The sequence below is a fragment of the Podarcis pityusensis genome (assembly GCF_964106645.2).
Source record: "Podarcis pityusensis genome assembly, chromosome: 9".
Taxonomy (NCBI): Eukaryota; Metazoa; Chordata; class Lepidosauria; order Squamata; family Lacertidae; genus Podarcis; species Podarcis pityusensis.
The window spans coordinates 19,413,147-19,439,671 of record NC_138034.1 but is presented as its reverse complement, the minus strand read 5'-3'; the positions used below and the strand labels follow the sequence as shown (position 1 = coordinate 19,439,671).

Sequence of the window (26,525 nt, the reverse complement as noted above, 5' to 3'; positions counted from 1 at the left end):
ACAGCTGCTCTTTCGCACCTCGGACCCTTCCACTGACAAGCAAATGGCTGAGGTGAATAAGCAGGGGACTCCCAGAGTGCAGGACACTCATAGAGAGACTTGTTTGGTCTTGGCCTGTGGGACTGAGTCGGTGACACTTCTTCAGCTTAAAATATGAAATGTTAACATTATGCCACCTAGGGATGTAGGGGCCACTGCACACCTGACAGAGAGCAGGAGTGTATTCCTGAATTAGTGATTGTACACAAAACTGCGTGGCACAAGCAAAAGCAAGGCTATACAGAAAACATTTAAAGCGACAGAGAAAGCTTGAAAAGTAACAAGTTATCTCTTGGAACATTTATTAATCTATTAGCAGTATAGACTAGTTCCAGCATCTTTAGGTGATATTCCTGCCCCTGCCCCCCCCAAAAAGGTAGGAAAACTTCCAAGATAAAATGCAACAAGTCAAAGCTCTCCCTGATTTAGATGCCTTCCAGATTTAATGAAATGTCACTAACACATTCCTAATCCCTAAAATTGCACATGAACTCAGAAGTGTAAAGTTGTGTGTCATTGGAGGGTGCGACTGCATTTGACCACTGTGAAGATATATAGAGCTGTGAGACTGGTTTTCATTGCCACACGTGAGGTGGGAAGATAAAACCGCATCTGAGTTTTGTGTGTTAAGATGGCAGGTGGAGACTCGAATACAGAAAATACAAGAGAGGAAATCCTTCACATAAAAAAACTAACATGTAAGGCAGACGCTTCCTAGCCTGGCCTGTTTCCTGACGTGCCAACTTTCAAGGTGTGTGTGGCAGGGTTATTATTATTATTTTGCGTGGAGGAGAATTCTGCTCCCCACCCACTCAGAAGTAGGTTTGCGTCCTTAAATTGTGTTTGAGAAGTCTGGGCTTAGACACTATGGGATTTCACAGGAAGGCCTTGGATGAAACAAGACTCTGAACATGCTTTGGGTTCTTAAGTCACGTCAAACAGCACATCAAACACACAGTCTCTTTCACTGCCCCAATACACACGTGTGTGTGTGTGTGTGTTTCCTCCCCTTTGCCATCAGTCTCCAGATCCATCGTGGATGCCCCTATTGAAGAGGTCGTCTTGCGAACTATGTTGCTCAATCCCTTCGTAATACGAGTTGCCGTTATGGAGGAACGTCCCCACCGCACGACCTTGCCGTGCATGTCCCACGGCATCACTGAACACCTTGTTTATCTGTTCCTCAGAAGGCATCCACCAATCAGGGTTGGACGTGCAGTGCATCCTAATGAATTCTGCAGGAAAACGTGGAGTTAGCAACAGCGGCCCACTGGCACCATTAGCTCTCTCGCAAGCTGGGCAGTGGCATGCGGATGCATCGCATTCATACGCCGGGTATATATTCTTGGAGGCAATGCTAAGAGAGCCAACCCCACAGCTTTAACTCCCACAACATGTGATCCTTTCTCCAGCTCCCATCAGGGGCTTCAACACACAGTGAGAATTAACACAGTTTGTACTGGACCGCTGCAAAGTGTGGGTTTCCAAAAGCATTTCTGGGTTAGCAATTGAGGTGTTTGGGAGGGAAAGGAGTGATGGGATGCGTGGGATGTTAAGGAACACAGGAAAAAGGGGTAGAAAACATCTGCATTGGAAACAAACCGCCTACTGACCAGGACAGTGCTGATTTCATACTAAATAAATTAAAATACTGCACGGAAACGTGGACATTTCGATTCTGTAAAATTAACACAGGGAGAACACACTGGCATGACTTTTCTTATTTTGCACAACTTATTCACCAAGTCAAGCTATTCTGAACAATGTTGGGCAGAAGATTCCTGCATTGCAGAGGGTTGGGCCCTTGTGGTCCCTTTCCAACTCCACAATTCTGTGATCCTTGTTTTGCTGCTGATAGGGCATGTGGGATGGAGTTATGCAGGACTCCCAAGACAGAGTGCTTTCTTTGCCATTTTAATTTTATGCTCCTTTGGATATTTTTTTTCCAGCTGTTACTCATAGCCATTGTACATACGCAACTGCAGTTTAATGAAGTTTTCAGAATTTTGAGTGACTCTTACTGTGAAATGCTTCAAGATGTTTTTTTAAATAATATGTTGTCCAGAAATTGAGTTATAAAGAATGAAATTAACAAGAGCTGTAAAAGGGGGGGAAAGCCACACAGAGACGTAGCCTTCTACTCTGCCTGCACAAACTGGCAGGGCTTAGGAAAAGGTGGCTTTCTCCCTCTCCCTTCCCTGTAGGATTACTTCGTGTTCTAGAAATATAATCTATGGCTAACAGCTTGGGCCCCATTAAAATTAAACCTCCTCCAACATAACAAAAAGCCTCAGTGAGCCATTCAGAGCAATAGGCATAATGCTAGTAGACATCCACTTCAAATGTTGGGTGCTTCCACACAGCACACTCCTGTGGGGTTTGTGCTGAGCGAGATTTGCCCAGTGTCCATGCAATGCCCTCAGCAAAATGCTGCCCATTTAATACATCACCTTCCCATTTAATGTGGATTATTGTTTCCTGGGAAAATCTGAGATGTAAAAATAAAACTTGCAGAAAGAGTAAATCCAGATTAAATGGGACAGAGGGTGGGGTGGGGAATATGGGGTGGCATTTTGATGAAGACGATGTTGTGCAGATGCTGCGAAAAAAGGGGAAAAAATTGCATGCAGAAGCCATACCAAGTCTACTATCAGGGACTGTGTGGAAGCTCCTTTCAGCAGTGTCAAATGCTGGGTAGCCACCAAACCAACAGAGATGTGTTCGAAACTCTAAGTTATGTTTTGCCTAATTCTCCCACTTAATACTTGCATGCCTTGACTGGTGAGGTATATATGCAATTTATGTGCAAAAAGGCTTGCCACCTGCATTTTTTTTTTAGTGTGCAATTGAGCACCCCAGTGCTGACATTTAAGGACGGTCTCGATCCAGCAAGGGATGGTTACCAGCATGCAGAAGCACACTCCCGTGCCTGTGTGCAGCCAGTGCAAGTTGTGCACCTAGATGCAGATCCACATCTGCATCACAAACCGGGCCCCACTGAAGCAGATGGATGCATCTTTCAAAGTGCATCCCATTCGGAGCCCAAGCTGCCACCGCACTCACATCTGCTGCTCCTCAAGCCTCTGAGGGACGATTCTGCTGCAATAACCCATGCAGCTCAGCAGGTGCTAATCTTCCTGAGCTGTTAACAGTGCTGCTTCAGGGCAAGCCAGCTCTCAAGCAAGCAGGAGCTTGACAGCTGCAGCAAGTGTGTCTGTCAGGCAACCGAGGTGACAGCAGTCACCTGAGGGAGGGCACACAAGGTGTCAGCCCTGCAAGGGATACCTGGGTCCTGCAAATGCCAGTCAAATGCCTAGTGCTAATAGCAGGCCTGCCAAAGCCACTAGTCCTTAGCGCTCGACTGGAGCCAGTGTGTTTGGCATTTGAAAAGTTCCATTCTGGTGCCTCTACATTTAGATGTCATAAAGGGGAGGTGGAAGAGAAAGAATTTTCTCTCTTCTGAAACGATCTGCTGCTTCACATGGCTATAGTGTGACACAAAAACAACACTGAAATAATCTTGCCGTTGCTCTTTGAAGGTAATAAAACCCATTACCGTATTGACTCGAGTCTAATGCGCATCTCTTTTTTTGCCAAATTAAGCTGCGAAAAATTGGGTGTGCATTAGATTCAATGGCAGAATTAGACTCAGGTAAATACGTACCTCACTGCGAGCTCATGCTAGCCGGCAGTGAGGTGCAGGTTCTGTCCCACGTCTCCACTGAGGGGTGAGCAGCTGCAGGCCTCAATGGAGCAGTTTAAAAGCTAGCAAGAAGACATGCAAGATCCTTGCAGAGGAAGCACGTTACATCCGCCAGCAAATACTTTTTGCTGTTGTTTCAAGGTTCTGAATATTGAGGTGCGCATTAGATTCGATGGCGCATTAGACTCGAGTAAATACAGTACGTCCTGACCTGTCAAGAGAGATCTATGGGTGGAAGCACATTGACACATGAGCAGTTGCTGCAGAGAAACCTCTGCAAGGGCGTCATCTATGCCAGTCATCCATCTCTCCCTGGTATTGCTGGTTGCATCTTTTGCTAGTTGTTGTGTACAGTGAGTTGTACGCAGCCACGGCTAGACTGTGGCCATAAGACCAGGATATCGTCTGTTCCATTCCGTTACAGATGGTTCCATATCTCATTAAAAATGGACTTCGGAAACAATTCTATCTCTTATTCTGAAGACAGTGTATTGATTTCAACGAAGAACCACATTTCATTCAATCAAGGATTAATCGGGACAAGAAAAGCCTCCTGAATTTTTTTCAAACAGTGAATCCAAGTAATTAGATTTAAATGTGTAGATTAATCAACCTGAATCTATTTTATAATCAAGTTTAATTTAAAGTCTGATTAAAGTTAGTTTATTTGAATAGGCAGGGTCAATTATAAGCAACTGGATTGTATTTTGATGAGAGGGGCTTGGGTAAGAACACCCTTTTTGCTATGGAGGCTGTTTTAATTTTGGCTTCCTACTATGTTGGAGAAAGAAAAATAAAATATTAAAGATGGCCTTGTCATCTAATGAACAGCTGCTTGGGCTTATTACATAGTAAATTAGTGCAGGAAATGCTAATTATCTCCAAAAGAGGACCTCTTTTGAGGTTTTGGCGGCGGGGGAGGGGGAAGAATGCTTCTCAATGCTGCTCAAACTTTCTATATTTATGAACACTTTGCATTGTCTACTGAGGAACCCTTTAGCAGCCTACAGTAAATTCTGGGGCATATTCTTGTCTAGGGCACATGCTCTGTTCACATGAGGCCAGTTGGGACCTCATTGTCACCTAGCAACAACTGAGAGCGCTTCCTTGAAAACATCTTCACATCTGTGCACTGCAGGTGAAAATGGGTGGTGGTGAGGAGGAGCGGAGGAGGAGTAGGAAGAGGCAGTCTTCTAGAGACACTTACCAACCTGTGCTAATTGTTTTAGTGAAGAACCCTTGAGTTCCCCAGAGCACAGTCTGAAAACTGCTGGATAAACTGATTAGACAGGTAAGTGATCAGTCAACCCATCTCCCATCGATTGATGGCGGAACCTAAGCCCCATGAACCCCATGTTTACAGGAAGCTCCCTGTTCCTTCTAGACCAGACATCTCCAACCTGGTGCTCCCCAGGGGTTTTGGACTACAACTACAACCATTCCAACCAAAACAGGTATCCTGGCTGGGGCTGATGCAGTTGTTGTCAAAGCACTTGGAAGGCACCGGGCCACATGAGAACAGGAAGCTAAGCCTTCTTGCCTAAAAGCCCAAAGCCAATGCGGTGAAATGGAGATTGCGTATGGTGGACACCGAGTGAGAAGATGTAGTACCTCTGAGACATGTTACTTTTACTGGATCCAGAGGGCGTCTTTCAGGACCAGTGTCTCCTGACTGCACTGACCTTTTCCTTTTCCCAAGGCCGCACGAGTACTTAAGCTCATCGGTGGTGAAGACAAATCGGATGAGGTATCGAAGAAGCCTCCGCCCATCTTTCTTTGAGGAGTTCACTGCCTCGTCCCACTGTTTGCTAGTGATGTAGACGGGATAGTTGTTAAGCAACTGTTTGCTCCCCTAAAAAAATAAGAGAGAGAGAGAGCAGAACAGTTTCCTGGTTTTTCAGCAGGCTAACAGGCAGAGAAGATGAAGTCAGTTGCCAAATAAAATAAAACAGAAATTAGGCAGCTGTGAAATGCTGACAGTGAAAACATAGGCTGACGGGAACAAGGACTTGCTCATACTGAGAATGAGCATTAAAAAAAATAAGAAATCATTTGCATTTTCTATAACAAGAACCAGTGAGGTATAATGAACACCTTGAGAGGAAAGAAGCTATTTATAATGTACTTTCGCAGGTAGGTTAAAAAGTGTCAAGATCCAGTGATTGGGAAAGCTATTTAAATATAATTTCCTTTCTTCATCTATTAGAATGTGCAAAAATGTCTTTTGAAGAGTGTGATCAAACAGGCCTTTCAATGGCAGCTGATGGATAGCTACTTCAGACGCTACTTTTTATAATAATTCCATTTACATAATTAACGTATTACCTTTTGTTTAACACCCTTAGAACCTGACAGCAGTTAAGTTGCAGGGGAAACTCTAAAGCAAATAAACAAAAGTTACAAACCCTCAATTCCCAGAGCTGCATGACTATTAATGAATTCTACGTAAAGGCAGATGACAGCTCTGTGGGGTGGACAATTCGCCCCACAAAATCTCTTGGTTGCCATTTGCTTAGCATGCCCAGCTAAGGAGGCCCATGAGCAGGCATTCACCCTAATAGAAACATCTGGGGTTCTGTGGAAACTTCAGGTGGGGTTCCTCCATGAGACGATCGGTGCAATGGCTTGCACTCAACCGCCAAATATTTTCCTGCAACCCACAGTTACAAGGATGTGCTATGAATATGTTATTGGACACACTCTTAGGGAACAGTTGAAGAGAAGCAGCAGTGAGGTCCACCAAGCCTGGCTCAAACAGCCCGTGTGACTCAGAACACAGCTCAGAATCCTCAGCAGCAGGTTAAGGGTCCATGCTGGACGCGAACTAGTTCCTCAGCAGACAAGTCAAAGCAGAGAAGGTTCCATGTAGAAAGCAAATATACAAAGCCAAGGGGTTGCTGGGCCCCCATGAACTACCCTGGACCTTGGCCTCCCTTTCTTAAACACAACAAGGTAAATCCTGACACACACTAATGATTAACGCTTAACTGCAAGTGGACCATGCGGCTGTGGAGAAATAGTTATCTCTTGAAGCTCTGATGTGGGTCTAACTGTAGGTGAGGGACACTGGAGGGAGAACAGGATATTCCAAGCACCTGGAACAAAGTTTCACTCATCTCAAGGGAGCTGCATTGGGTGCCATTTCAAGTATTATCAGGTGTTTTGTTTCCTGTACAAAGCAAGTGATGAATAGTTGGGCTTTGGGCACTGGAGTTGGAGGCACTAAGATTATGTTACATTTCTTCCTACACTTCCATACAAATCTGCTCAACCTATATATTTGTAAAGTGTAAACCAATACCATCTCACGTGGCAAACATGTAGTCTGATCCTAAGGATGCTTGATTGGTAGCAAGACCCACAGAGTTGAATGGGACTTGCTCCTAGGTAAGCAAGATGTCTAGAATTGTCGCTTTGTATTTCACGATTTGGGAAGGGGAAAGTGTGTGAAACATTGATGTTTGCTTAACTTTTTCATGTAATGAGTATGCAGCAAATTGCCCTCCTGGTCAGCACAAAATTTAGGTCACTTCGCCTGTGGACATTTAAGCCTCAACGTGTAATGTAAAACCCTATGTCCATATGGCTTTTGGGGGAGGGGTGTTCAGATCTCACCGCATTTTTTTCTCGGAGAGGATATTAAAGTTGACCTAATTACAAATGGCGCTACTCAAATATCTCCCTCTTTTAACATTCCCACCCCTCAATTATTGTTGAGTGTGTGCACAGTGATCTAATTACAACTTGCTGCACAGCACTCTAGACTTAATGGCACTGATTTCTATAAGTGGTGTGTTTCTGGACACAATAACCCTTTGTGAAAAGTATGCTGTGTTTTGGCAGAAATTCATGTGATATAGTTAACCAACTGAACAAAGCACGTTTTAACCTCTGTACCAGCATATGATGCTATCTATCCATAGAGCCAGACAGAGACTTACAAAACAGAATGAAAAACCTTCTATCACAACGTTACGTGGAAATATGTAAAAAAAGGCAATGTTCAGTTATGTGCCTCAGAGAGGCCTCACCTACACTGTCAATTTACAGTGCTTACGTATATATTTTGGCAACTGTCACAGCTTCCTCTAAAAAAATCATGTGAACTGAAGTTCGGTTAATGTTGAGTGTTTGCTGCTGCAGATCCCCAAGAAATGCCTCACCTAATTACAATTCCCTACAAAGAGGGAATCACTGTTAAATTAGCCTACAGAGAGGGCATGGACCAAAGGCTGCAATTGTTCACCACAACACAGCAATGGAAGATGTTTAGCTAGTGCTACCATGCTAGATGTCTCCCATAGCTGCAGTGAAAAGGGCTCATTTCTGTAGGACCATCTCAAATGATGAATTCAGCCAATGGCAAAAGCACATCATCAGCTAATCCTATGTGGAGAGAAGTCCGGATGACAGCTGAAATGGTCACATCAAACTTGTAGTTCACACATGGACTGGGCATGTAAGTTTTACAGGTACAGTCAAACTTCGGTTTCCAAACATCTCAGCTGCCGAAAGTTTTGGAAGCCGAATGCCGAAAACCCAGGAGTGAACGGTTTCCGAGGCGCGTTTCTCATCCCCCCCCCCCATTGACTTTGCAGCCAGCCCTTTGATCCTCAGTTTCAGAAGTCAAACGGACTTCCGGAACGGATTGCGTTTGAAAACCGAGGTTCCACTGTAACAGGGAGTAAGTCTCAAGTTTCTAACGCTTGTCCACTGTATATATAACCTTTAACATCAGTTGGGGCCTATTACACAATAATGTCCACAATGAGATGTTATCATTCGTGTTAAAGTTTATAATGTTTGATGTTTTATTGTGCTTTTAATTCTGTTGGGAAACGCAGCCAGATGGGCGGGGTATAAATAAATAAATTTATTATTATTATTATTATTATTATAGGCCTGGTGGGGGAAGGACATGTAAACGGCGTGTGTATTATCAATGTACCTAGGCTGAGAGTGAATGGTTCTCAGTGTCTTGTAAATGTAGTAATGCACTGCAGAAGATAAACGAGAGTTTTGCTGTTACACATTTTTTTAAAAAAAGTAAAAGGCATATTCATTCAGCATTGAATTATTTCCCTGTGCACACTTGCCCACTGAAGTAGCCAGGCTCCAGGCACTTCTTATCACCCCTGTACAGTACCTCTGCTGGCTGCTCTGCTGGCTGAGGAATCATAAGCTGATTGTGATGCTGAAGAACAGCCTTCAAGTAATCTAAAACAGTCTGGCAGGGCACTGTAGGAAAAACAGGAGAAGTGAGTGTACATCAGCTGCTTATTATTAAAAAGGCAAACATATCAGCGAGTCAAACACCATTTCAGAAAATCCCCAGAACAGTTTTGTTTACTCTTCCTTCCTGAGGTTTGCTCCTTTGTGATGTGCGAAGAAACCCTCAGCAGGACAGCCCTCACCAACACCTCCCGGGATTGTTGCAAGACTAAAGAAATGCCTCCTTTGGAAGAAAGGTGGGGTAAATATTGGACAGAAATGTAAAATACAGGAAGGGCGAGAAGTGAGAAGAGAATACAGAGACCCTTAAAAAGAGTCAGAGATGTCATGGGAGGAAATGTGGATCAAGCATGGGGACGTTGCTTGCAGCCAGCCATACTGTGCATGATTTTGATGGGCTCACCCATGTGTCAATCACAAGGCCACCTCCCCCACCTCTCATAGCAGCCCCTAGATCTCCAGCATGAAGCATGCCTCTTAATTTCCATCATTTGGGGTGGATATGGGCAGAGCAGTTACACCTAGCAAGACCCTTCAAGCTACATGCAATTTAGTAGATGGGCATGTCATTAAGTACAGGTGGGTGAGGAAAGCCCATGCCAAATAGCACTGAGTGAGCAGTTCAGGGCAGGCTATTCATGCCAGCTGCCAGCAGGAGTACCCAAACACGGCAAGCAAGAAAGGGAATGGATAATGAATGCACCAGTAGGAACTCTAATAACGTAAGACGACGTTTGAAGCAGGAGTAGGGAGAAGCAAAGGGGAAATGTGAATGGCAAGCGGGGTGGATAGAGTAACATCACTGCATGTCCAATTTAGCAGGGTCAGTCCATTGCTCAGTCTAGCTCAATAGACTGGTTGGCAGTGGCTCTCCAGGGCTTCAGGCAAGGGTCTTCTAGAACAATGGTGGGAGAGTGAGAGAGGGCAGAAGGCTACAAAATGCTACCTGGCCACTGACACCTTTTCTCATTAAATAGGGGTCTTGAGATGCTGATTCTAAAGGATGAGAGTTATCAGAGCATTGTCTATATTGGGATGGCCAATGCAACCAGGGGTGATGGGAATTGGGAGTCTGACACCACCACCCTTGGTCTATGTTAAGTCATCTGAGGACACAGGTTATGCTAACTAAATGTGCTGGAGTATACTTACGCCTGTCTCACTGGAATTTGTAGGAGGCTAAAGGAAACTAGCTAAGTAAAGGTTTCCAAAGGGTGGGTGCTACTCAGAGAGGCGCTGCCATCCAATTTGAGAAGGAGGGAACAGCCCTCTGGACTTGAAAAAAAATAGATATTCCTAGCCAACCTTTCTGTTGAACTATAGTACTGATAGTATATTAACCCATTTATTTAATCATGAAGGATGACGTTTTTCAGGACGGAACACTTTATGTTGGTTGCACTACTGCAAAGTGACAAGTAACAATATCCTGACACGAAACATGTTTATTTGGAACTATGCCTCTGCATTCTGGTACATCAAACATCCATGGTGGCCTTGACCCTTAAACCAAACAGCACAAACTGATGTTAACAGGATTTATAGATGGTAGCCATTGGGCCTTGCACCTTATATATCTACAGCACTAGATGTCTCAAATGGTTCGGTTAGGATTACCTGGAATGCTCTCCAGCTTCCGTCGGAGTTCCTCGTTTTCTTGTTGCAATGAAATTACCTCCTGCTCCAGCTCTTGGCAACGAGGACAGTAGCCTTCCTCTTCCTCCTCCTCTGGAAGCGTGGAAGAGGATGGGTGGCCATGGGACTCGGAGGTTGCTGGGGATGTCCATCCACCCAACGTGTGCACTGGAGAGGTTGAAAGTGGATCCACGTCGGCCAAATGGCCAAAATCACTCAACGAGGAAGCATTCTGAGATGGAAAGCTTCCAGAAAGCAAATAGTTTTGAAGGGAATCAGTAAAGACTCTCAGAAAAGCAGAGGTTTGCTGCTTCTTGTGCATGTACTGCAGCTCTAGGTCCAAGTTGTCTGACGCTTGGCTATGGACCATTTTCCCAATCTGGCACTGCTCTGGTCTTTCACTAAAGCTCAGGCTCTCCTGCTTAACACAGGAAACCAAAGACTGAGTGCGGCTGTTGTCCAGAAGTTTCCCACCACAGTTTAAAAGACTAAGAACCCGGCTGCACTGCTGGGCAAAGGCATCCAGAATCATACGGCTCTCTGAAACAGAAGAGGAGACAAATCACAGAAACCCAAAGTAGAGACAGTCTAGTTGGCTAGCTGGATAGAATGAGGAAGTAAAGGTAAAGGTAAAGGGACCCCTGACCATTATGTCCAGTCGTGGCCGACTCTGGGGTTGTGGCGCTCATCTCGCTTTATTGGCTGAGGGAGCCAGCATACAGCTTCTGGGTCATGTGGCCAGCATGACTAAGCCGCTTCTGGCAAACCAGAGCAGCGCACGGAAACGCCGTTTACCTCCCCGCCGGAGCAGTACCTATTTATCTACTTGCACTTTGACGTGCTTTCAAACTGCTAGGTTGGCAGGAGCTGGGACAGAGCAATGGGAGCTCACCCCATTCGCAGGGATTTGAACTGCTGACCTTCTGATCGGCAAGTCCTAGGCACTGTGCCCACAGTGCCATCTGCGTCCCGAATGAGGAATTAGATTACAGCAAAAATCCAGAATATATTATGGATGAAAACAGCAAGACAACATCACACAAACACATTAAATTCACCAAGGTCCTGCATCATCATCATCATCATCATCATCATCATCATCACTGCCTCTCTGCACATGAACCAACCCAGGCCCTGTGTTTGGCACCCAAGGCCCTCCTATTTGTGCCCCTTCTGAAGGAGGTGCAGATGACGGCAACTGAGAACAGGCCTTTTTAGTGGTGCCTCCCCATTTATGGAGTGCTCTCCCCAGGGAGCTATGCTTGGAGCCATCACTATCTACTTTCAGGTGCTAAACAAACACATTTTTCTCTAACCAGGAAACTGGCCCTTAATTTGAAGCATTTTAGATATTTGTGGCCCCTTTCAGTTATACCTGCCTTTTATATGCATGGATGTGTTCTTGGCATCCCTCACTCCCCAAATACTTGATGAGGAGAGGTCTGAAGCCTGCTTTCTAAAGGTAGGGAAAAAGCCAAGCAGGTCTCTTATGGGGTGGGAGAGGGGGGAAACATGCCATCTGCAATGCTTTGGTGCAGGAGGACAATCTTAACTTTCAGTAGGGGACATGTGTGTGCAGAACATCCATATGACTGGTGTATAGCATCATCAGCATGTTGGAGAGGAATAATGGAACTTTAAAGACATTATCTCAGCCCATGCGGAAGCTGCTTCTCCATGACAAGATCCTGTGTGGCAGAGAAGATTCTTAAATAAGTCAGCCACACAAGTAGGGCTGATCACATAGTTCTTTTGGATAAGTAGTTCTCACTTGGCTGGGGAAAGTATCTAAAGAACATTCCAAAGAGCCAGAGTGATGTGTTGTACAACATGATGGCTTTGGGCTGGGAAGACTTGGGTTCAAATCCCTGCTTTGGCCATGAAGCTCAACAGGTGGCCTTGGGCAAGCCCCTATGACTCAACCTCATTAACTTGTTTGCCGCAACAATCACAAGCAAAATAAGGTTATGCACACCCTATATGAAGAAAAAGGAGAGGACACAGATGCGGTAGACAGAAGCATATGAAAGAGGGAACTGTCCCCCAAGTGGCAGCCCTGCATGAACATTCAACACATTTCATGCATGCCCTGATCCCCTTGCTGACAATCAGTGTGGTGATGGTAAATTTTGGCTCGCACCAGCACTTGTTCAGAGGGACCACGGACCAAAGGTGGAGGATACCCAACTGCAAAAATGCCATTTTCAATTCCATTTTACTGAACAAATGGAGGTAAGTGTTGTTAGTCTTCCACTCGGATGCAGAAATCTGTAGATCTCACACATCTGCAGCAGTCTAGTCTACAGACATCTGATGAAAACTTCCATAGGGAGACATACACCTGCAGGGTAAACAATATGACTAATGGCTAGTTTGTCCCCCTTTCAACCAGTCATTCCTCCAGGCTGCCTTTCCTTCATAACCAACCCCACCCCATGTGAATGTAATGTCTACTTTGGCCCAGGTACCCATCCAGATGTAAGACACTGCAGGACCATGGAGAGCTCCCAGGAACTGCAGAAACTCTATTCCTTATTCTAGCCCTGATGGATTCTGAAGCTCTAAGGCCACCACCCAGCATGCTGTCATTTTAGACTCTGGAATATGTCCAGGGGTGCCAACAGATTTTAAGAGTCCAGTACATTGTATGTAGCTTAGACCCTCCAACCCACTCACCAAAGAGGACACAGATTTGCATAACATTCACATTTGCTCTGCGTCATATGCAAATGTGTGTCCTTTTTTTGCAGGTGGTTTGGAGGACCCAAAAATAAAATAAGTTGTTTCATACATAATAAAATGTCTGACAGACAGAATGTGAACAAATGAAACTTTCCAAGCTCAGCCTATTGAATTTCTGCCTGCCACACCGTTGTGAAAGGCAGATGAACCCTGTTTTCCCTCAATGCCAACTCTAAACCAAAGCCCACCTGACAACAGACAACTCTAAACCCATCCTGGACACATTTGGTGGAAGGAAGTTTCCACAGGAGTCACACAGCTCTAGAGAATGAGAAAACAGGAAACAAAAAACTAACGAGAGACTCCTGCTAACATCATGATCAGATGATAAAAGAATAATGAAAATGTAAATATCAGTATCAGCCTCAATATAAGGTTGCCTTCCCTCATTATTCACTCACTCCATTTCTCTTTTGAAAAATATCAAAGGAAGATATTGATTGGAACTTTGTAATTCAAATACACAGCAGTTTTTCATCCGTTTTAATCCTATAATCAGATTCTAGACCTGAAGCTGTATTTACTGTGCGCATTTTAATCAGGATGATCCCAAGTTCTCAGAAGTTCTCTGCCTTTTGTATCTCCCCTGCACCTCCTCCATCCACAGAAGAAGAAACATATGAATGGAGACTTCAAATTACATTATATATGCTGCGTTAAATATTACGATTTCCCCTAGATTGTAGGCATGATCTACTTTTGATGCCGCAAATTTAAATGTAAATGACTTATCACATTTTAAAATCAGGAAAAGATAAATTTATAGATATGGTAAAAGGTAAAGGTAAATGACCCCTGGAAGGTTAAGTCCAGTCAAAGGCAACTATGAAGTGCGGAGCTCATCTCGCTTCAGGGCGAGGGAGCCGGCGTTTGTCCACAGACAGCTTTCCGGGTAGATATAACACCAAATGAGTAAGGAAGCTGTAGCTGTCCTGAGTCTCTTTTATTTTTTACATATTGAAAAAACGATACCACTTATGGTATCAGACTATGCTGGGTATGTTCCAACCAATAGCTTCAACCAGGGATGATCAACATGGCACTCTCTAGACACTGTTGGGCTCCAAGGGTGTTTCCAGTCTCTTCCTATTTTCAGCTGGGATTCAGTCACATTTTGGCAAATTCAAGCTGTGCCATTATAGTTGACTGGAGGTTCTGCACAAACAACATGTTTCCCCGTAAGATCAGGCTTTCTTTGATAAGGAAATGATGGGAAAACACACTGAACAGTGTTGGTGGCACTTGTTTTGACACAAGACCATCTAACCTCCAGACAAACGAATCAGAATAAATGCTCATGAAATAAGCGATGCTGTCAAACCTTTCTGCAGAGTCACCAGGGTGGATGTGCAATAAACAGGGCATCTGGAAGAACCCAACTCTCACCAGCTCCACTCATCATGGTAAATGATTGGGGATGATGGGAGGTGAGATCCAGCAACATCTGGAAGTAACCATGTTGGCTGACCCAGCTCCAATTGTTGCAAATCTTAAAACCCATGTGCATCTCTAGCTATACATTTTACAGTGGTAGGTGGACCTAATGGGCATAAGTCACTGTAAAAGAGCAAGCATGAGCACGCACACACACACATATATTTATATGCAGCTTGATATATTTACATTCATTAGCCAGACAATGCATGTTTATTTCTTATGAAGCAACCGAGTGGAATATCTGCATGTTTTCTTTTGTAAGAGGGCTAGTAAGAGATTTTATTTGAAGAAAATTGACCAAAGGAACCCAGAACATTTCCCTAAGTGTCATATCCTCACAGGTCCTGGGGTGATATTCTTAGGAACAATTGTTTATAGCAAGACTCTTAAATCATGTACCAGTGCATCTTCTCTGAAAACTGCAGGTGCCCAAACAAAATTACAGCTTGTGGTGGGGAACCTTTTTGTCCTACTGTAGGAACGGCACCAGCTGGTACAATGAAGGAAACAAGGCGGAACTTAAAACAGTCTTGGGTAGTTTCAGCAACATTTTACATACCAAAATCCCTTAGATCTTAGCCTCAACTGGATGCTGGATAACAGTTCCAAATCCAGTGCTATTAACAACTGTGTGGGTGTAAAGGTTCACAAAAAGAACATAAAGAGGCATGGTGTTTATTTACGTGCTTGGGTGCACTGTTCTGATTCAAAAGGATTATCTTGCCAAAACTAAAACTGTAAACTGAAGACTGAATGTTCACGTAGGAGAAACCTACAGAGCAGAAGGTTTGAGAGTTAGCCTTTCACTTACTGAAGAGGCATTTTGCAACCCTGCTCAAAACGTGCAGAAAAAAGGCACATTCCTTCTTGAACTGAAAATTTTAACAAATCAAAGAAAAACTACTTGCACATGGAAAGTTAATACATCAAGCAAGGCTAAAACCCTTTCACCCAACTCACTAGCCTTCCACATGCAGGGAAGTGGCATTTTGTTTTTAAACCCCGGGGGACTTTCAAAGAGGCAATCCTTGCCTTGATCGTGGTCGGAAGTCCTACAGGTCAACTCAACACCTCATGAAAATAGTCTCTTCCTGATGTCATGAAACAAAGAAGCTCAAGGTGGCTTTGCATGTGAAGGCAAAGCAAGCTGGAGATTCACACTTCCTCCTTTTGAGCCTCGGGGGTCATGTGCAAATGGTGAACTTGTGAGTTTCTCATGTAGTACAGTGCTCAAGATATGGAGACAACTCACAGAGCTTACAGCAGAGAATGTGTACGTATTCCCCTCCATATGTTGCTTCAGAAGAACAAAAGGCAGTCTTGTGCTGAGCAAGAGGGAACCCCAGCTGATGAAGTATCTCAGCCCCAATGAGAAAGCATGAAGGTATGTGTGAGTTCAGCAGAAGGGAAGGAGGAAAAGGGGAAATCATTCTCCCTCCCTCTTATTTGACCTAAGAGTTCTGAAGTACTGGAAGCAGTATGCCTCTGTGCACCAGCTGCTAGGAATAACAAGGGGGAAGAGTGTGGTTGCGCTGAGGTAGGTCCTGCTTGAGGGCTTTCTATAGGCATCTGGTTGCCACTGTGAGAACAAGATGCTGGACTAGATGGGGCTTTGGTCTGATCTTTTTATGCTCTTAACATGCAGAGCTGATCTCGGACTTTAAAGGTAAAAGTAAAGGTAAAGGGACCCCTGACCATTAGGTCCAGTCGTGGCCGACTCTGGGGTTGTGGCGCTCATCTCGCTTTATTGGCCGAGGGAGCCGGCGTACAGCTTCTGGGTCATGTGGCCAGCATGACTAAGCCGCTTCTGGTGAACCAGAGCAGCACACGGAAACGCCGTTTACCTTCCCGCCGGAGTGGTTCCTATTTATCTACTTGCACTTTGACGTGCTTTCGAACTGCTAGGTTGGCAGAAGGGACCGAGCAACGGGAGCTCACCCCGTCGTGGGGATTCAAACCGCCGACCTTCTGATCGGCAAGACCTAGGCTCTGTGGTTTAACCCACAGTGCCACCTGCGTCCCAACATCTCAGACTTGACACCTGGCTAACTAGCAATAGGGAGAAGTGCAGCTACTCTTAGCTTTTTCAACATACATGCTTATTTTACATGGCGTTAGTTGGTGGCAAAGGTGTGGATCTGACCTCAGATGCCACTACAGCCCTGTTAACTAGGCAACTGCAGAAGCTGTCATAAAAGACAGATGGTGTGATACAACCATGTGTCCAATGAACATTCTGGTATGGTAACAGTACTAACTTAGGGTTGAGGCAGAGGCGATATTTTTCATGTGGTTTGCCATTTCTGTGGTTTAACAAATAGCCAGAAAGAGGTTGGGTAGGAGAGATCAAGCCAGATCAGGACCACGGAGAGAGAAAGGCTTTAACCCAGTGTCTCAACTGGAATTACCTTGCATGCTTGCAGTTTGCAATGAGAGCAAAGTTCCCATTGGTACCATATTGCAAACATGCAGGGGGATTCGAACTAGAACCCCAATCTCCTGGTCCCAATCCAACCTGGCACCCCACAAAAGGAAACATGAGATGACTACAGTCACAGGGATTGTCTTTCAAGAGGCTGCATTGGGTTTATATAGCTCATGAGTTGTACACTTCTAGCAATACCCCTCTAGAATTTCATGTGGCAGTCTCTTGTTGGGAGATTCCAGGGATTGAATCTGAGATCTTTGGCATATGAAACAAGTACCTTTGCCACTGCCCTCCCTGCCCTGCCCACTTCTAGGTAAGCAGCAGCAAGGCCCTTATTAGGAGGGCGGATCTATGCCTATATGGGCCACTTTTGAAACTGACTCAGCATCTCATACGAGCTTTTGGCCACCAGCCACTGGAAAGACAGGAAACAAATAGTACAGCAAACAGCATATAAAGTAAAACATGCAACCCAGCTATAATGCAAGATGAACATACTGGGAATAAAAATCACTGGGTGATGGGGTTGCTTAGTGTCATTCGTTAAGACAGGCCTGTAACGTTAAACCATATTTTGTGCAACAGCTCTGTGGAATGTTTGAACAGGGTGCACACACCCTAAAAACTAACGTTGTTGTTGTTTAGTCGTTTAGTCGTGTCTGACTCTTCGTGACCCCATGGACCAGAGCGCACCAGGCACTTCTGTCTTCATGCACAAGTCCAAATCGTGCCATCAGTTCTCTTCCCTCCTCCCTTCAAAAATATTTTTGAATCTACCTTGTGATTTGGCCTTGCGTGCATTGGATTTTGTGCAGGCAGACCCTGTGCAAACATTACAGTGACATGGGCTGTTCTGGAGGTGCTGGAGATAGGACAAAAGTGGGAATGACAGAAGGGGCAATCTCTGCCTCTCACCATGCATACAAGGAAGGTAGGGGAGAGCAACTTCTGAAACGCACACTAATCCATCACCTGAAAAAATCACAAGGTATCCCTGCTTCAGCTCCAAAACCAAGCTCTCCCTATTCTTCAGGTCTGTGTAACTACTCTCCCTGTGGGTTGATTTTCTGGTGCCCGCAATGGTTTTATATAATTAGGTAACTCTCTGCCTGAAGTGACTAAAATGTTTGCATTGTTAACAAGCCTCGTTTTGTATACAAGTCATTCTTCTTTGAAAAACAATCCTGCAATGCTGAAACATCTGTGTCCCTTCAGACACACACACACACACACACACAGAAAATTTTTAACAGCAGTTGTACAAAAGTGAAAAATCATAACAGCAGCTTCAATATTCAGCTGGTGTGCTGCTGTTTTGCTGCTACTTTCCACAGCAGCTCTGCATATCTCTTACCTAAGCGTACCTTCCATTCTCTTAGACTAATAATGCAATGACATTCTGTATCCAATCATATTTACCAGACAGTTAAATGCCTTCTGAAGGGCATTCCAATTCTGCAAAGACAGCACTGGTGTTTTGATAATGAAACAATATTCTGATCCCTCCTTTCGACCCAGTCAATCTGAACTCCCTCGAGGACATGAAAAGCAGAATAGAAATAATTTACAAGTTTAGAAGACCTGTTTATTTAATGTACATGGGGGGATCTACACAGAAGATGTGACAGCGAATGCGGATATTCAGAAAGCTTTATTGGCAGGGCAGAAAGAATAATCACATTTTTAATCATTTACTTTTTCCATTCTGCAAATCAAAGAGATATTCATGGGATCTGCAGGAACTGAAGAAAGCAATGAGCTATATGAACTTCATAACTGTTGAAAATGTTTGCAGCTTTTTGCAAAAATTATTTGGAACTGTAGTATTATGAAAGTGCAAAGAATGCTTGCCAATCACCCTTGAACTGTGATTCTGTTGGGAAAGAACGACTATTACACCAGTTTATATCTGTGGTGTAGATACTCCCTGCGAGAACAAGAGAGGAAATTGATAGGACTGTAAGCAACAGAATGGGTTACGCACAGATCTCTGGAATGTGATGATGTGATGTGACACAGCTCTTTGAATTGCATGTCTTGGTCCTACCATGTGTAGAACACCCTGAGCAATCTAGGACATTCTTCACAACACACACATACTGCACTCACATGAAGCACATCACTTCCGACGGTAAGAGCTGTTTGGCAGCGGAACAGACTCTCATGAGTGCTGGTAGCTTCTCCTTCCTTGGAAGCTTTCAAGCGGGGGTTGGATGGGAAAGGGTTTGGGGTACACCTGTGTAGCAGAGTGAGAGGTGGTCCCCCTCGCAGAGCAGTCTCACACCACAGGGCAATTTGTGCATGCACATGGGCAGGCAAATCACAGGAGTGCTTATTGTCAACCTCCCTTCCAGTCAGGCAGTGAAAAACTCCTCCATATTATTAGCCCCACCAAAATGGTTAGTTCCTTCACACAAATTCCCCAGGGGCATGCAAAGGAGGCCGCTCACAGCACATACAGCTTGCACACTAAGGGAGGGGCATCTGATGGGTGCAATGAATTTGAAGGAAGCAGCCCTTTAAAAAAAAACCACAAATGAAAAACCATTGCATTTGCTGGAAAAAGGCAAGCAGCCATCAAAGCGACCAAACCAGGCTTTCATCCCCCCCACTGCATTCTCCTATATAAATAAATAAGCAAAGGCTGTGTCAAAATGAACAGATGAGTTGAGATGCCCATTGCTATCAAAACCAGATGGTTGCCTCCCAGTATTCAGCCTGCTCAGTCAAACCCTGACTATTTTCTTGGACCCTCAGTATATAAAATGGGGATGCTGTTATTTGTGATGGCAAACAAAAGCAATCATGCCTGCCAAGCACATACTATAACAGTCAGCCTTTCAGCTCTGCTAGACAGAAAGTAATTAGAATGCTTTTAATGTCCAAAAGAATGATGCTGATAGGCTGCCACAGATGTGTAGATTTATGAATATTTATACGGTGGTTTATAGCTGACACTTTTATCAGTTGAAGAAGATAAAATATCTGCCTGACTCAAAAGCTTGACAGTCAGGTTAATAAAATCTCATTAAAGAGAATGACCTATGCAATTATATAGGATTTATTGTAATTCATTTTTGATTGTAGTCTGCTTAAAGATGCAATTTCCCATTTCCTGGTGCCAAATTTAGGCTGCATATCAAGAACTACGTGAGCTCTAACACCAAGCCATCAGTAGGAAAAGGAGAACAGAGAGAGGGATAGAGAGAGGGAGAGATGCATTTAACATCTTAGTAGGTTATACCTTGAGAGAGAGAAAATATTTTGATCTACATCTCAGTTAACACTCCCACGCCAAGGCTGAATAAATTTATTTCTATATATGTATATATTTTTTTAAAAATCAAAATCTACATGCACATTTATTGGGGGGATTTTTTTTAAACAGTCTGTTTTCTGCTAATGGGCTGTATCTAGAGTCTGTACCTTTTACAGAAAGCAAGTCACAGAAGAGTGAGCTGTCACTCCAATGGTCATTTGTGTCCTGTGTTTTTTCTCACCTCATTGGAGAAGCAGTGTGCCGCTCTCATCCAAAAGATCAGGTCACAAAAAAGCAATAATCTTGATCACAAAGCAGCGGCAATAAGAAATTTCTATCAAATGCTAACCCATTTTCAACAGAAAGGTTGAGGCAGGGCATGGAAAACTTTGTTCAGAGGGTGTCTTAGGTTGTTTTTTTTTTAATGTTTATCTAGCAAGAGTATCTACAACAGTTATTACAAAATGAAGAAAAAGTCCCCTTTGGGGGCAGAAGTCATATGTGCACGATGGAGACAAAAAGTAATATAAGAAGCCTATCGTATGAGCCTGTACTGTACACTTAGGCCATGTTGAGATTTTTGAAATGCAAGGGGTTGGATTAGAGGACACTTGGGAATCGCTTCCAACTCTACAATTTTCTGATTCTATGACTATTCCTGTTGGTAGCATCTCTCTAAGGATTCAGGCTAAGCTCATCCCTATTTCCCAAGAACCGTTTAAGATCTATTACTATAATCGTTTACAAGAACACAGCTTAGTTTCTCCTTTTGCCAGCTCCTCCCACACCTTGAACCCTTTGACCTTTTTTTTTACATCCATATTTTAAGTTCTATCCTATTACTCACCTGAAGGTCAAATGCGCACCAGGGGAGTTAATTTGTTAAATAAGATCCAAAACAAGATATGCAAGCAAGCTTGTGTTTGTACTTTTGGTAACGGATGAGCATGTTTAGCCTGGAAAAGAGAAGATTAAGGCGGACACAGGATAGATGCTTTTAAATATCTTGAAGGGCTGCCATGTAGAAGGAGCAGACATAATCTGTCACTCCTGAGGTGGGTTCAGACTGCAGGGAAGCAGAATCTGGCTGAACATGAGCAGAAACTTCCTAACGGCAAGAGCTATTTAACAGTGGAAGAGGCAACTTCAAGAGTAGGTTGTCCTTCTTGGGAAAAACTGAAGGAGATCCTGGACACCTGGATGCTGTAATTGCAAGATTCCACAAGACCAGACCTGATATGTATCAGAATGAGTGGGGAGGCGACTCCCAGGCATCAGAGTAGATCCTGGTAGAGGAAGTGAGATAAACTTGAATGGGGAAAAAAGCCCAGTCCTTCAGCTTTCCCCTGGTTGGCTCTCTATGGCAGTGCTTCTGAAAATGTGGGTGGGTCCTCTTGGGGATGTGGAGAAGGTCCAAGACTCCTAGAAGGCAGGTGCAAATGGTTTTTGGGGGGGGCACACAGGGGGACATTGAAGGAGGAAGTCACACAGCCAACAGAAAGACTTTTCTTGCTACCGCTTTGCTAACCATGGGAAGTAGCAGAGATGAGCAGGCATCAGATGAGGACTTCTGGCTTCCTTCTTCCTCTCCTGCCTCCTTTCCAGGCTGGTTTTTAGAGGGAATCGGAGGCCCAGCCTGAATACTATATGTTTAAGGCAGTATTATACCACTTTAAACAGCCATGGCTTCCTCCAAAGAATCCTGGGAACTGTAGTTTGACAAGGGTGCTGTTAGGAGTTGTTAGGAGACCCCCTACAACTGCCACAGTGGTTTAACTATCAATCCCTTTCCCCAGGAAACTCTGAGAATGGTGGCTCTGTGAGGGCAATAGGGGGTCTCCTAAGAACTCTCAGCACCTGTAACAAACTACAGTTCCCAGGAGCCATGACTGTTTAAAGTGTTCTGGTGCTGCTTTATGTGTATAGTGCAGATGGGGGCATGTAGCGGCCACCTAGCCCACTTCTAACACAGAGTGCCCCCAAGCCACAAATTCTTACAACCACTTGTTTTGCAAAGATTTGGTACACTTATCTGGGCACACAGTCAAGAAAGCCTTTTCCAAACTCAGTGAAAACGGTCCAGAATCCTGCTCAGCAATTAGTATCATGGAAGGGAGTATTGTGGACGGCAGCAAGGACTGGTCAGAGGAGATCAGGGGTAGAGAACTGAGGGGGAACACTCCCTTTTGGGGAATATGGGCACCCACTGTCCCTACCTTCCACTGGTAAACCATAATCCCCCAGGTCCCAGCTTCCATTTAAAAAAGAGAAAAAGTTTCTAGCATTTGTAATATTTTAGGTAGGAGACAAAATGTGCACACAGCATTCTCAAATTTTTTTGTGAGAAACTAATCTGCTGCAGATCAAACCTATCCATTCTTAAGGAAATCAGCCCTGAGGAAGGAGACATCCTGAAGCTGAGGCTCCAATACTTTGGCCACCTCATGAGAAGAGAAGACTCCCTGGATGTTGGGAAAGATGGAGGGCACTAGGAGAAGGGGACGACAGAGGACGAGATGGTTGGACAGTGTTCTCGAAGCTACCAGCATGAGTTTGACCAAACTGTGGGAGGCAGTGGAAGACAGGAGTGCCTGGCATGCTCTGGTCCATGGGGTCACGAAGAGTCGGACACGACTAAATGACTAAACGACAACAACAAATCTGCTGCCCACCTTGAGTGTTTTTACTCTCTCACGCCTGAAAAATGCCTGCTGATGCCCATCCTGGGCAGCAACCTTCCTAAGGCCACATGCCCAGGGGGGGAAACCGGTGGAGCAACAAGTGGGCTAGTTTCAACGCACATTCACACACCCCTTTCTATCCTTCATCACACAGGTGAACAGAAGGCACTGTCAGAGTTCAGGAGGCATTTCGGCCAGAGAAGAGGGCAAAGCAGGGTCTGTGAGGGGCATGGCTTTGGAAGAGAAGGTGTGGCATGGAGAGAGTCCTGTGGGATGGACAGAGAGGCATGGAGGACTGCATTTTGACCTTTTGGCCTGAGTTTTCTCACCTCTAGATTAAGTCCTGCTGCTACAGTCGCCCTACATGCCCTTCTTCCCTCTGGGCTAGCAGTTGTGCGACGAGAGGAAAAATGGTGATACTGAAGACAGCAGATTGAATCCAGATGCAGATCCCAACACCAGGAAATGTTCCCCACAATTAGGATCTAAAGCACCCCACAATCTGTAGGGTGTTTTGCACACTCCCTCGCAACAGAAGGCTGGCCGACAGGTAACTTGCAGTCCCCAGAGGCTACTCCCTAGCTTTTCCCAATTTATTCATTTCTAAAGGGAGAGAGTCTAGACTCTCTAGCTTGTAAAACCCTTTATGCAAATTCTTGGAGAGGGTGGGTGAGATGCAGGCTGTGGTTATTCATCAGCAGGCTTAAGGTGCTTTGTGCATGGGCAGAGACTCTTTTTCCATTCTGCTATATATTATCGATGTTTGCCTTCCGGCACTGGAAATTTTAAACCAGTTCAGAGGGTGAGCAAATGTGAAAAGCTTCTGAAGGGTTGTGGGCTTGAGCTGAAGTTGGGGAGGGAGAGGAGGACCTTCCCTCTAATATTTTAAGAACCCACCTATGTGGGATACTCAGACTTACCTCCAGCCACAGTTTTGAACCTTCAGCTTCACTGATCTCTCTTTCGCGCACCTTCTGTCAAATTATAAACACTTCTCCCCTCTCCAGCTGTGGGGATGCAGCTATATCCAAAGAACCCTACAGCTTTTAATAGCAGGACAAGCAACTCAAAGCCCAATAGCCAAGATGGATCATAGTCAGCTTGCCTAACGCTTTGTCAGCTGCAAGGCCATTTCCAAGGGATGTCCATCAACATGCAACTCAGCAGCGACATGACGCCTAAACGCAGAGGTGACCTCCTTGGTGTGTGAACCAATGGCACCAGTTCCTCATAAGGACTGGTGTAGGGCAGTTGCCAAGAGCATTAGCTAGGGGACTTCCAGTTCCCATCTCACCTGAACAATGAATTATTCATCTCATTCTCAGTTCCCTCTTTGATCTGCAGTACTGTACAGGGACCCTTGGACCAGCCTATACTGTTGCAAGGCAGGAGTCAATGCCTAGGGGCCAAGGTCCCTTCAACACCCCTCAATAAAATATCTGAGGTGGCCAGACCCCCTTCCGAGTTGATGGGCATTGATATTCAAATGGTGTGCCTACACCACATCATGTGATTGATTATGCGCATCATGTGATTGATTATTTCCTTCAAGTTGGCACCCCTGGTCGTTAAAATGATGGCTAGCGATCACTCTGAGCACTGCAAACGCGCTCCTCCCGGGTTATCGTGTGCTCTGCACATGCCCAGAGGCACCCTTGCTACTTTGCACGGCGCCCTTCAGAATAAGCTTGGGCGTGTGTGTGTGCGTGTGTGTGTGTTAGAGAGAGGAAGCTGAACTTCTCTCCCCGCGAAGGCGTGCCAGAAGAGGCACCACACGCCCACGACCCTGGCCAGCCCCCTCGGCCAAAGTTGGTACCTGCGCTGAGCTCCAGGCTGCCGCTTCCCTCGTTGCTGCTGCTGCCGCTGTTGCTGCTGCTGCTGCTGCTTGCTGCCCCCTGGTGGCCGTGGCCGTACCTGGCCGACGAGGACGACGACGAAGCGGCGGCGGCAGGAGCCGCTGCCTGGTGTCCCAGCTGCGGAGCCGGCGTCCGGGGCGGGTGGCCCTGCGAGGCTCTGGCGCCGGGGTAGGAGCCGTGCGCCTGGTAAGGCAGCGGGTGCTCGCTGAGGGACGACGACGACGAGCCGACGGCGGGCAGCGGCTGGAAGTGCTGCTGCTGCTGCTGCTGCCCGACGCCCGCCCTGACCTGAGGGATCTCCACCATGGTGGGTCTCTCGTAGCGCTTGCTCAGCGCCGGTCTCCGGCTGCTGGGGAAGGTCTTGAGGGCGCTGTAAGGGCTGCGCTGCTGCTTGTAGATCTTGGCCACGCTGGGGCCCTCCTCCGCCACCGCCTGCATCGCCTCCTCCATCGGCAGCGCCCGCTCGCTCGCGCTCTCCAGAGCCCCGTCTGCCGCCGCCGCCGCCGCCGCCTTCGCGCTCCGGAGCCCCGTCGTGCGGCGCTGGGGGAGACGCGGGCGGGCGGGGGGGAGTTGGCGGCTGATTGACAGGCGGCCTCGCCAATGCCTGGAGGGAGAAGGGCGGCGAGGAGCAAGCGAGGGAGCCCCCACCCCGCCCCGCCCGCTAATGGGAACGGCCCGGGGTGGGGAGGCGGGAGCGCCTCAGGGAGCGCGGCGCTGCTGGCCGCGCCTCAGGCGGCGGCGGTGGCAGCCGTCGCTTTGCCCGAGAAGCCCGCGGGGGCGCTCGTCGGGCGGGCCACGACGAACCCGCTCCGTTCCCTCTGGAGTCAGGACGCCGCCGCCGGCGCCTCCTGGGGCAACTCCGCGGGACTCCCGCGTAAAAGCGCGCCTAGGCTGGCGCAGCGCGGGAACTTTCCCGCGCTCCAGGCAGGCACGTTTCCTCAGAGACAGCGGCGGGGGGGAGGGGCGGGCTGAGTTTAAGGGCGCAGAGGAATCCTGAAGAGGGTCCACTCGCGCGCAACTTCATCGCGTTCTAGCGGGAAAGGAAGTTTGACTCCTCGAGCTGCCGCCCCTTATGAACGCGTGTTTCGGTGGTGAGGAGGGTATACACGGGTCTCGTTTCCCCCTCACGGGACCGGGATCACGCAGGGATCTTTCCGACGACCTACTTTCCATTCACCCCGGAGCCTCTCGCGTCTCTCTCATCTTTCCTCCCTCCCCCCCCCGCCTCGATTTCGCGCCCCTCGGCCCCCGTGTTAGCGATGGGATGGAGGCCGCCGAGAGATAAAAGTATTCGGGGGGTCCAAGGGAACCGCCAGGGCCGCCGAGAGCGCGGCGCAGAGGACATTTTGTTTCTCATTATGCCCGAGCCGTTTCCTGGCGAAATCGGAGAGGCGGCGGGGCTGTAACTCAAGCATGTCAGATTTCCAGGAATCCGAGAGATTAATCACGTCGCTCGACGTGATTTGCACAAAAGGAGCAGGAGGAGGGAGGGAAGAAAGCGCGCTCGTCTTCC

General features: G+C 46.2%; 1 protein-coding gene and 1 long non-coding RNA gene across 5 annotated transcripts; one reads left to right on the top strand and one right to left on the bottom strand.

Annotated features, from left to right (window-relative positions):
- Positions 1–324: 324 nt before the first annotated feature.
- On the bottom strand, positions 325–25,513 carry BEND4 (BEN domain containing 4). 2 transcript variants are annotated; one of them, XM_081020040.1, is made up of 5 exons: positions 24,973–25,513; positions 10,592–11,149; positions 8,889–8,980; positions 5,354–5,594; positions 325–1,274 (listed from the first exon to the last, which is right to left on the bottom strand). In XM_081020040.1, the coding sequence occupies exons 1-5, from the start codon at positions 25,460–25,462 to the stop codon at positions 1,057–1,059; spliced, it is 1,599 nt and encodes a 532-aa protein (XP_080876166.1). In that variant the 5' UTR covers positions 25,463–25,513; the 3' UTR covers positions 325–1,056. The 2 variants fall into 2 exon arrangements, with proteins under 2 accessions (XP_080876166.1, XP_080876167.1); XM_081020041.1 differs by having other exon boundaries at positions 1,138–1,274; positions 5,425–5,594.
- LOC308484981 lies at positions 1,270–9,245 on the top strand. Of its 3 annotated transcripts, none has more exons than XR_013990260.1 (3): positions 1,270–3,578; positions 4,881–5,033; positions 9,107–9,245. It is a non-coding gene; the product is annotated as an uncharacterized lncRNA (long non-coding RNA). The 3 variants fall into 3 exon arrangements; XR_013990261.1 differs by lacking the exon at positions 9,107–9,245 and adding an exon at positions 5,949–8,570; XR_013990262.1 differs by lacking the exon at positions 9,107–9,245 and adding an exon at positions 5,442–5,567.
- Positions 25,514–26,525: the final 1,012 nt, after the last annotated feature.

Bases quoted from the DNA above. Each gene is read 5' to 3' on its own strand.
- BEND4 (XM_081020040.1), bottom strand. From the start codon at position 25,462: ATGGAGGAGGCGATGCAGGCGGTGGCGGAGGAGGGCCCCAGCGTGGCC. The intron at 8,981-10,591 runs GTAATCCTAACC...TTTTTCCTACAG, and splicing joins GAAGCTGGAGAGCATTCCAG to TGCCCTGCCAGACTGTTTTA. The intron at 1,275-5,353 runs GTACTACATCTT...GTTTTCCTGCAG, and splicing joins AAAAGTAACATGTCTCAGAG to AATTCATTAGGATGCACTGC.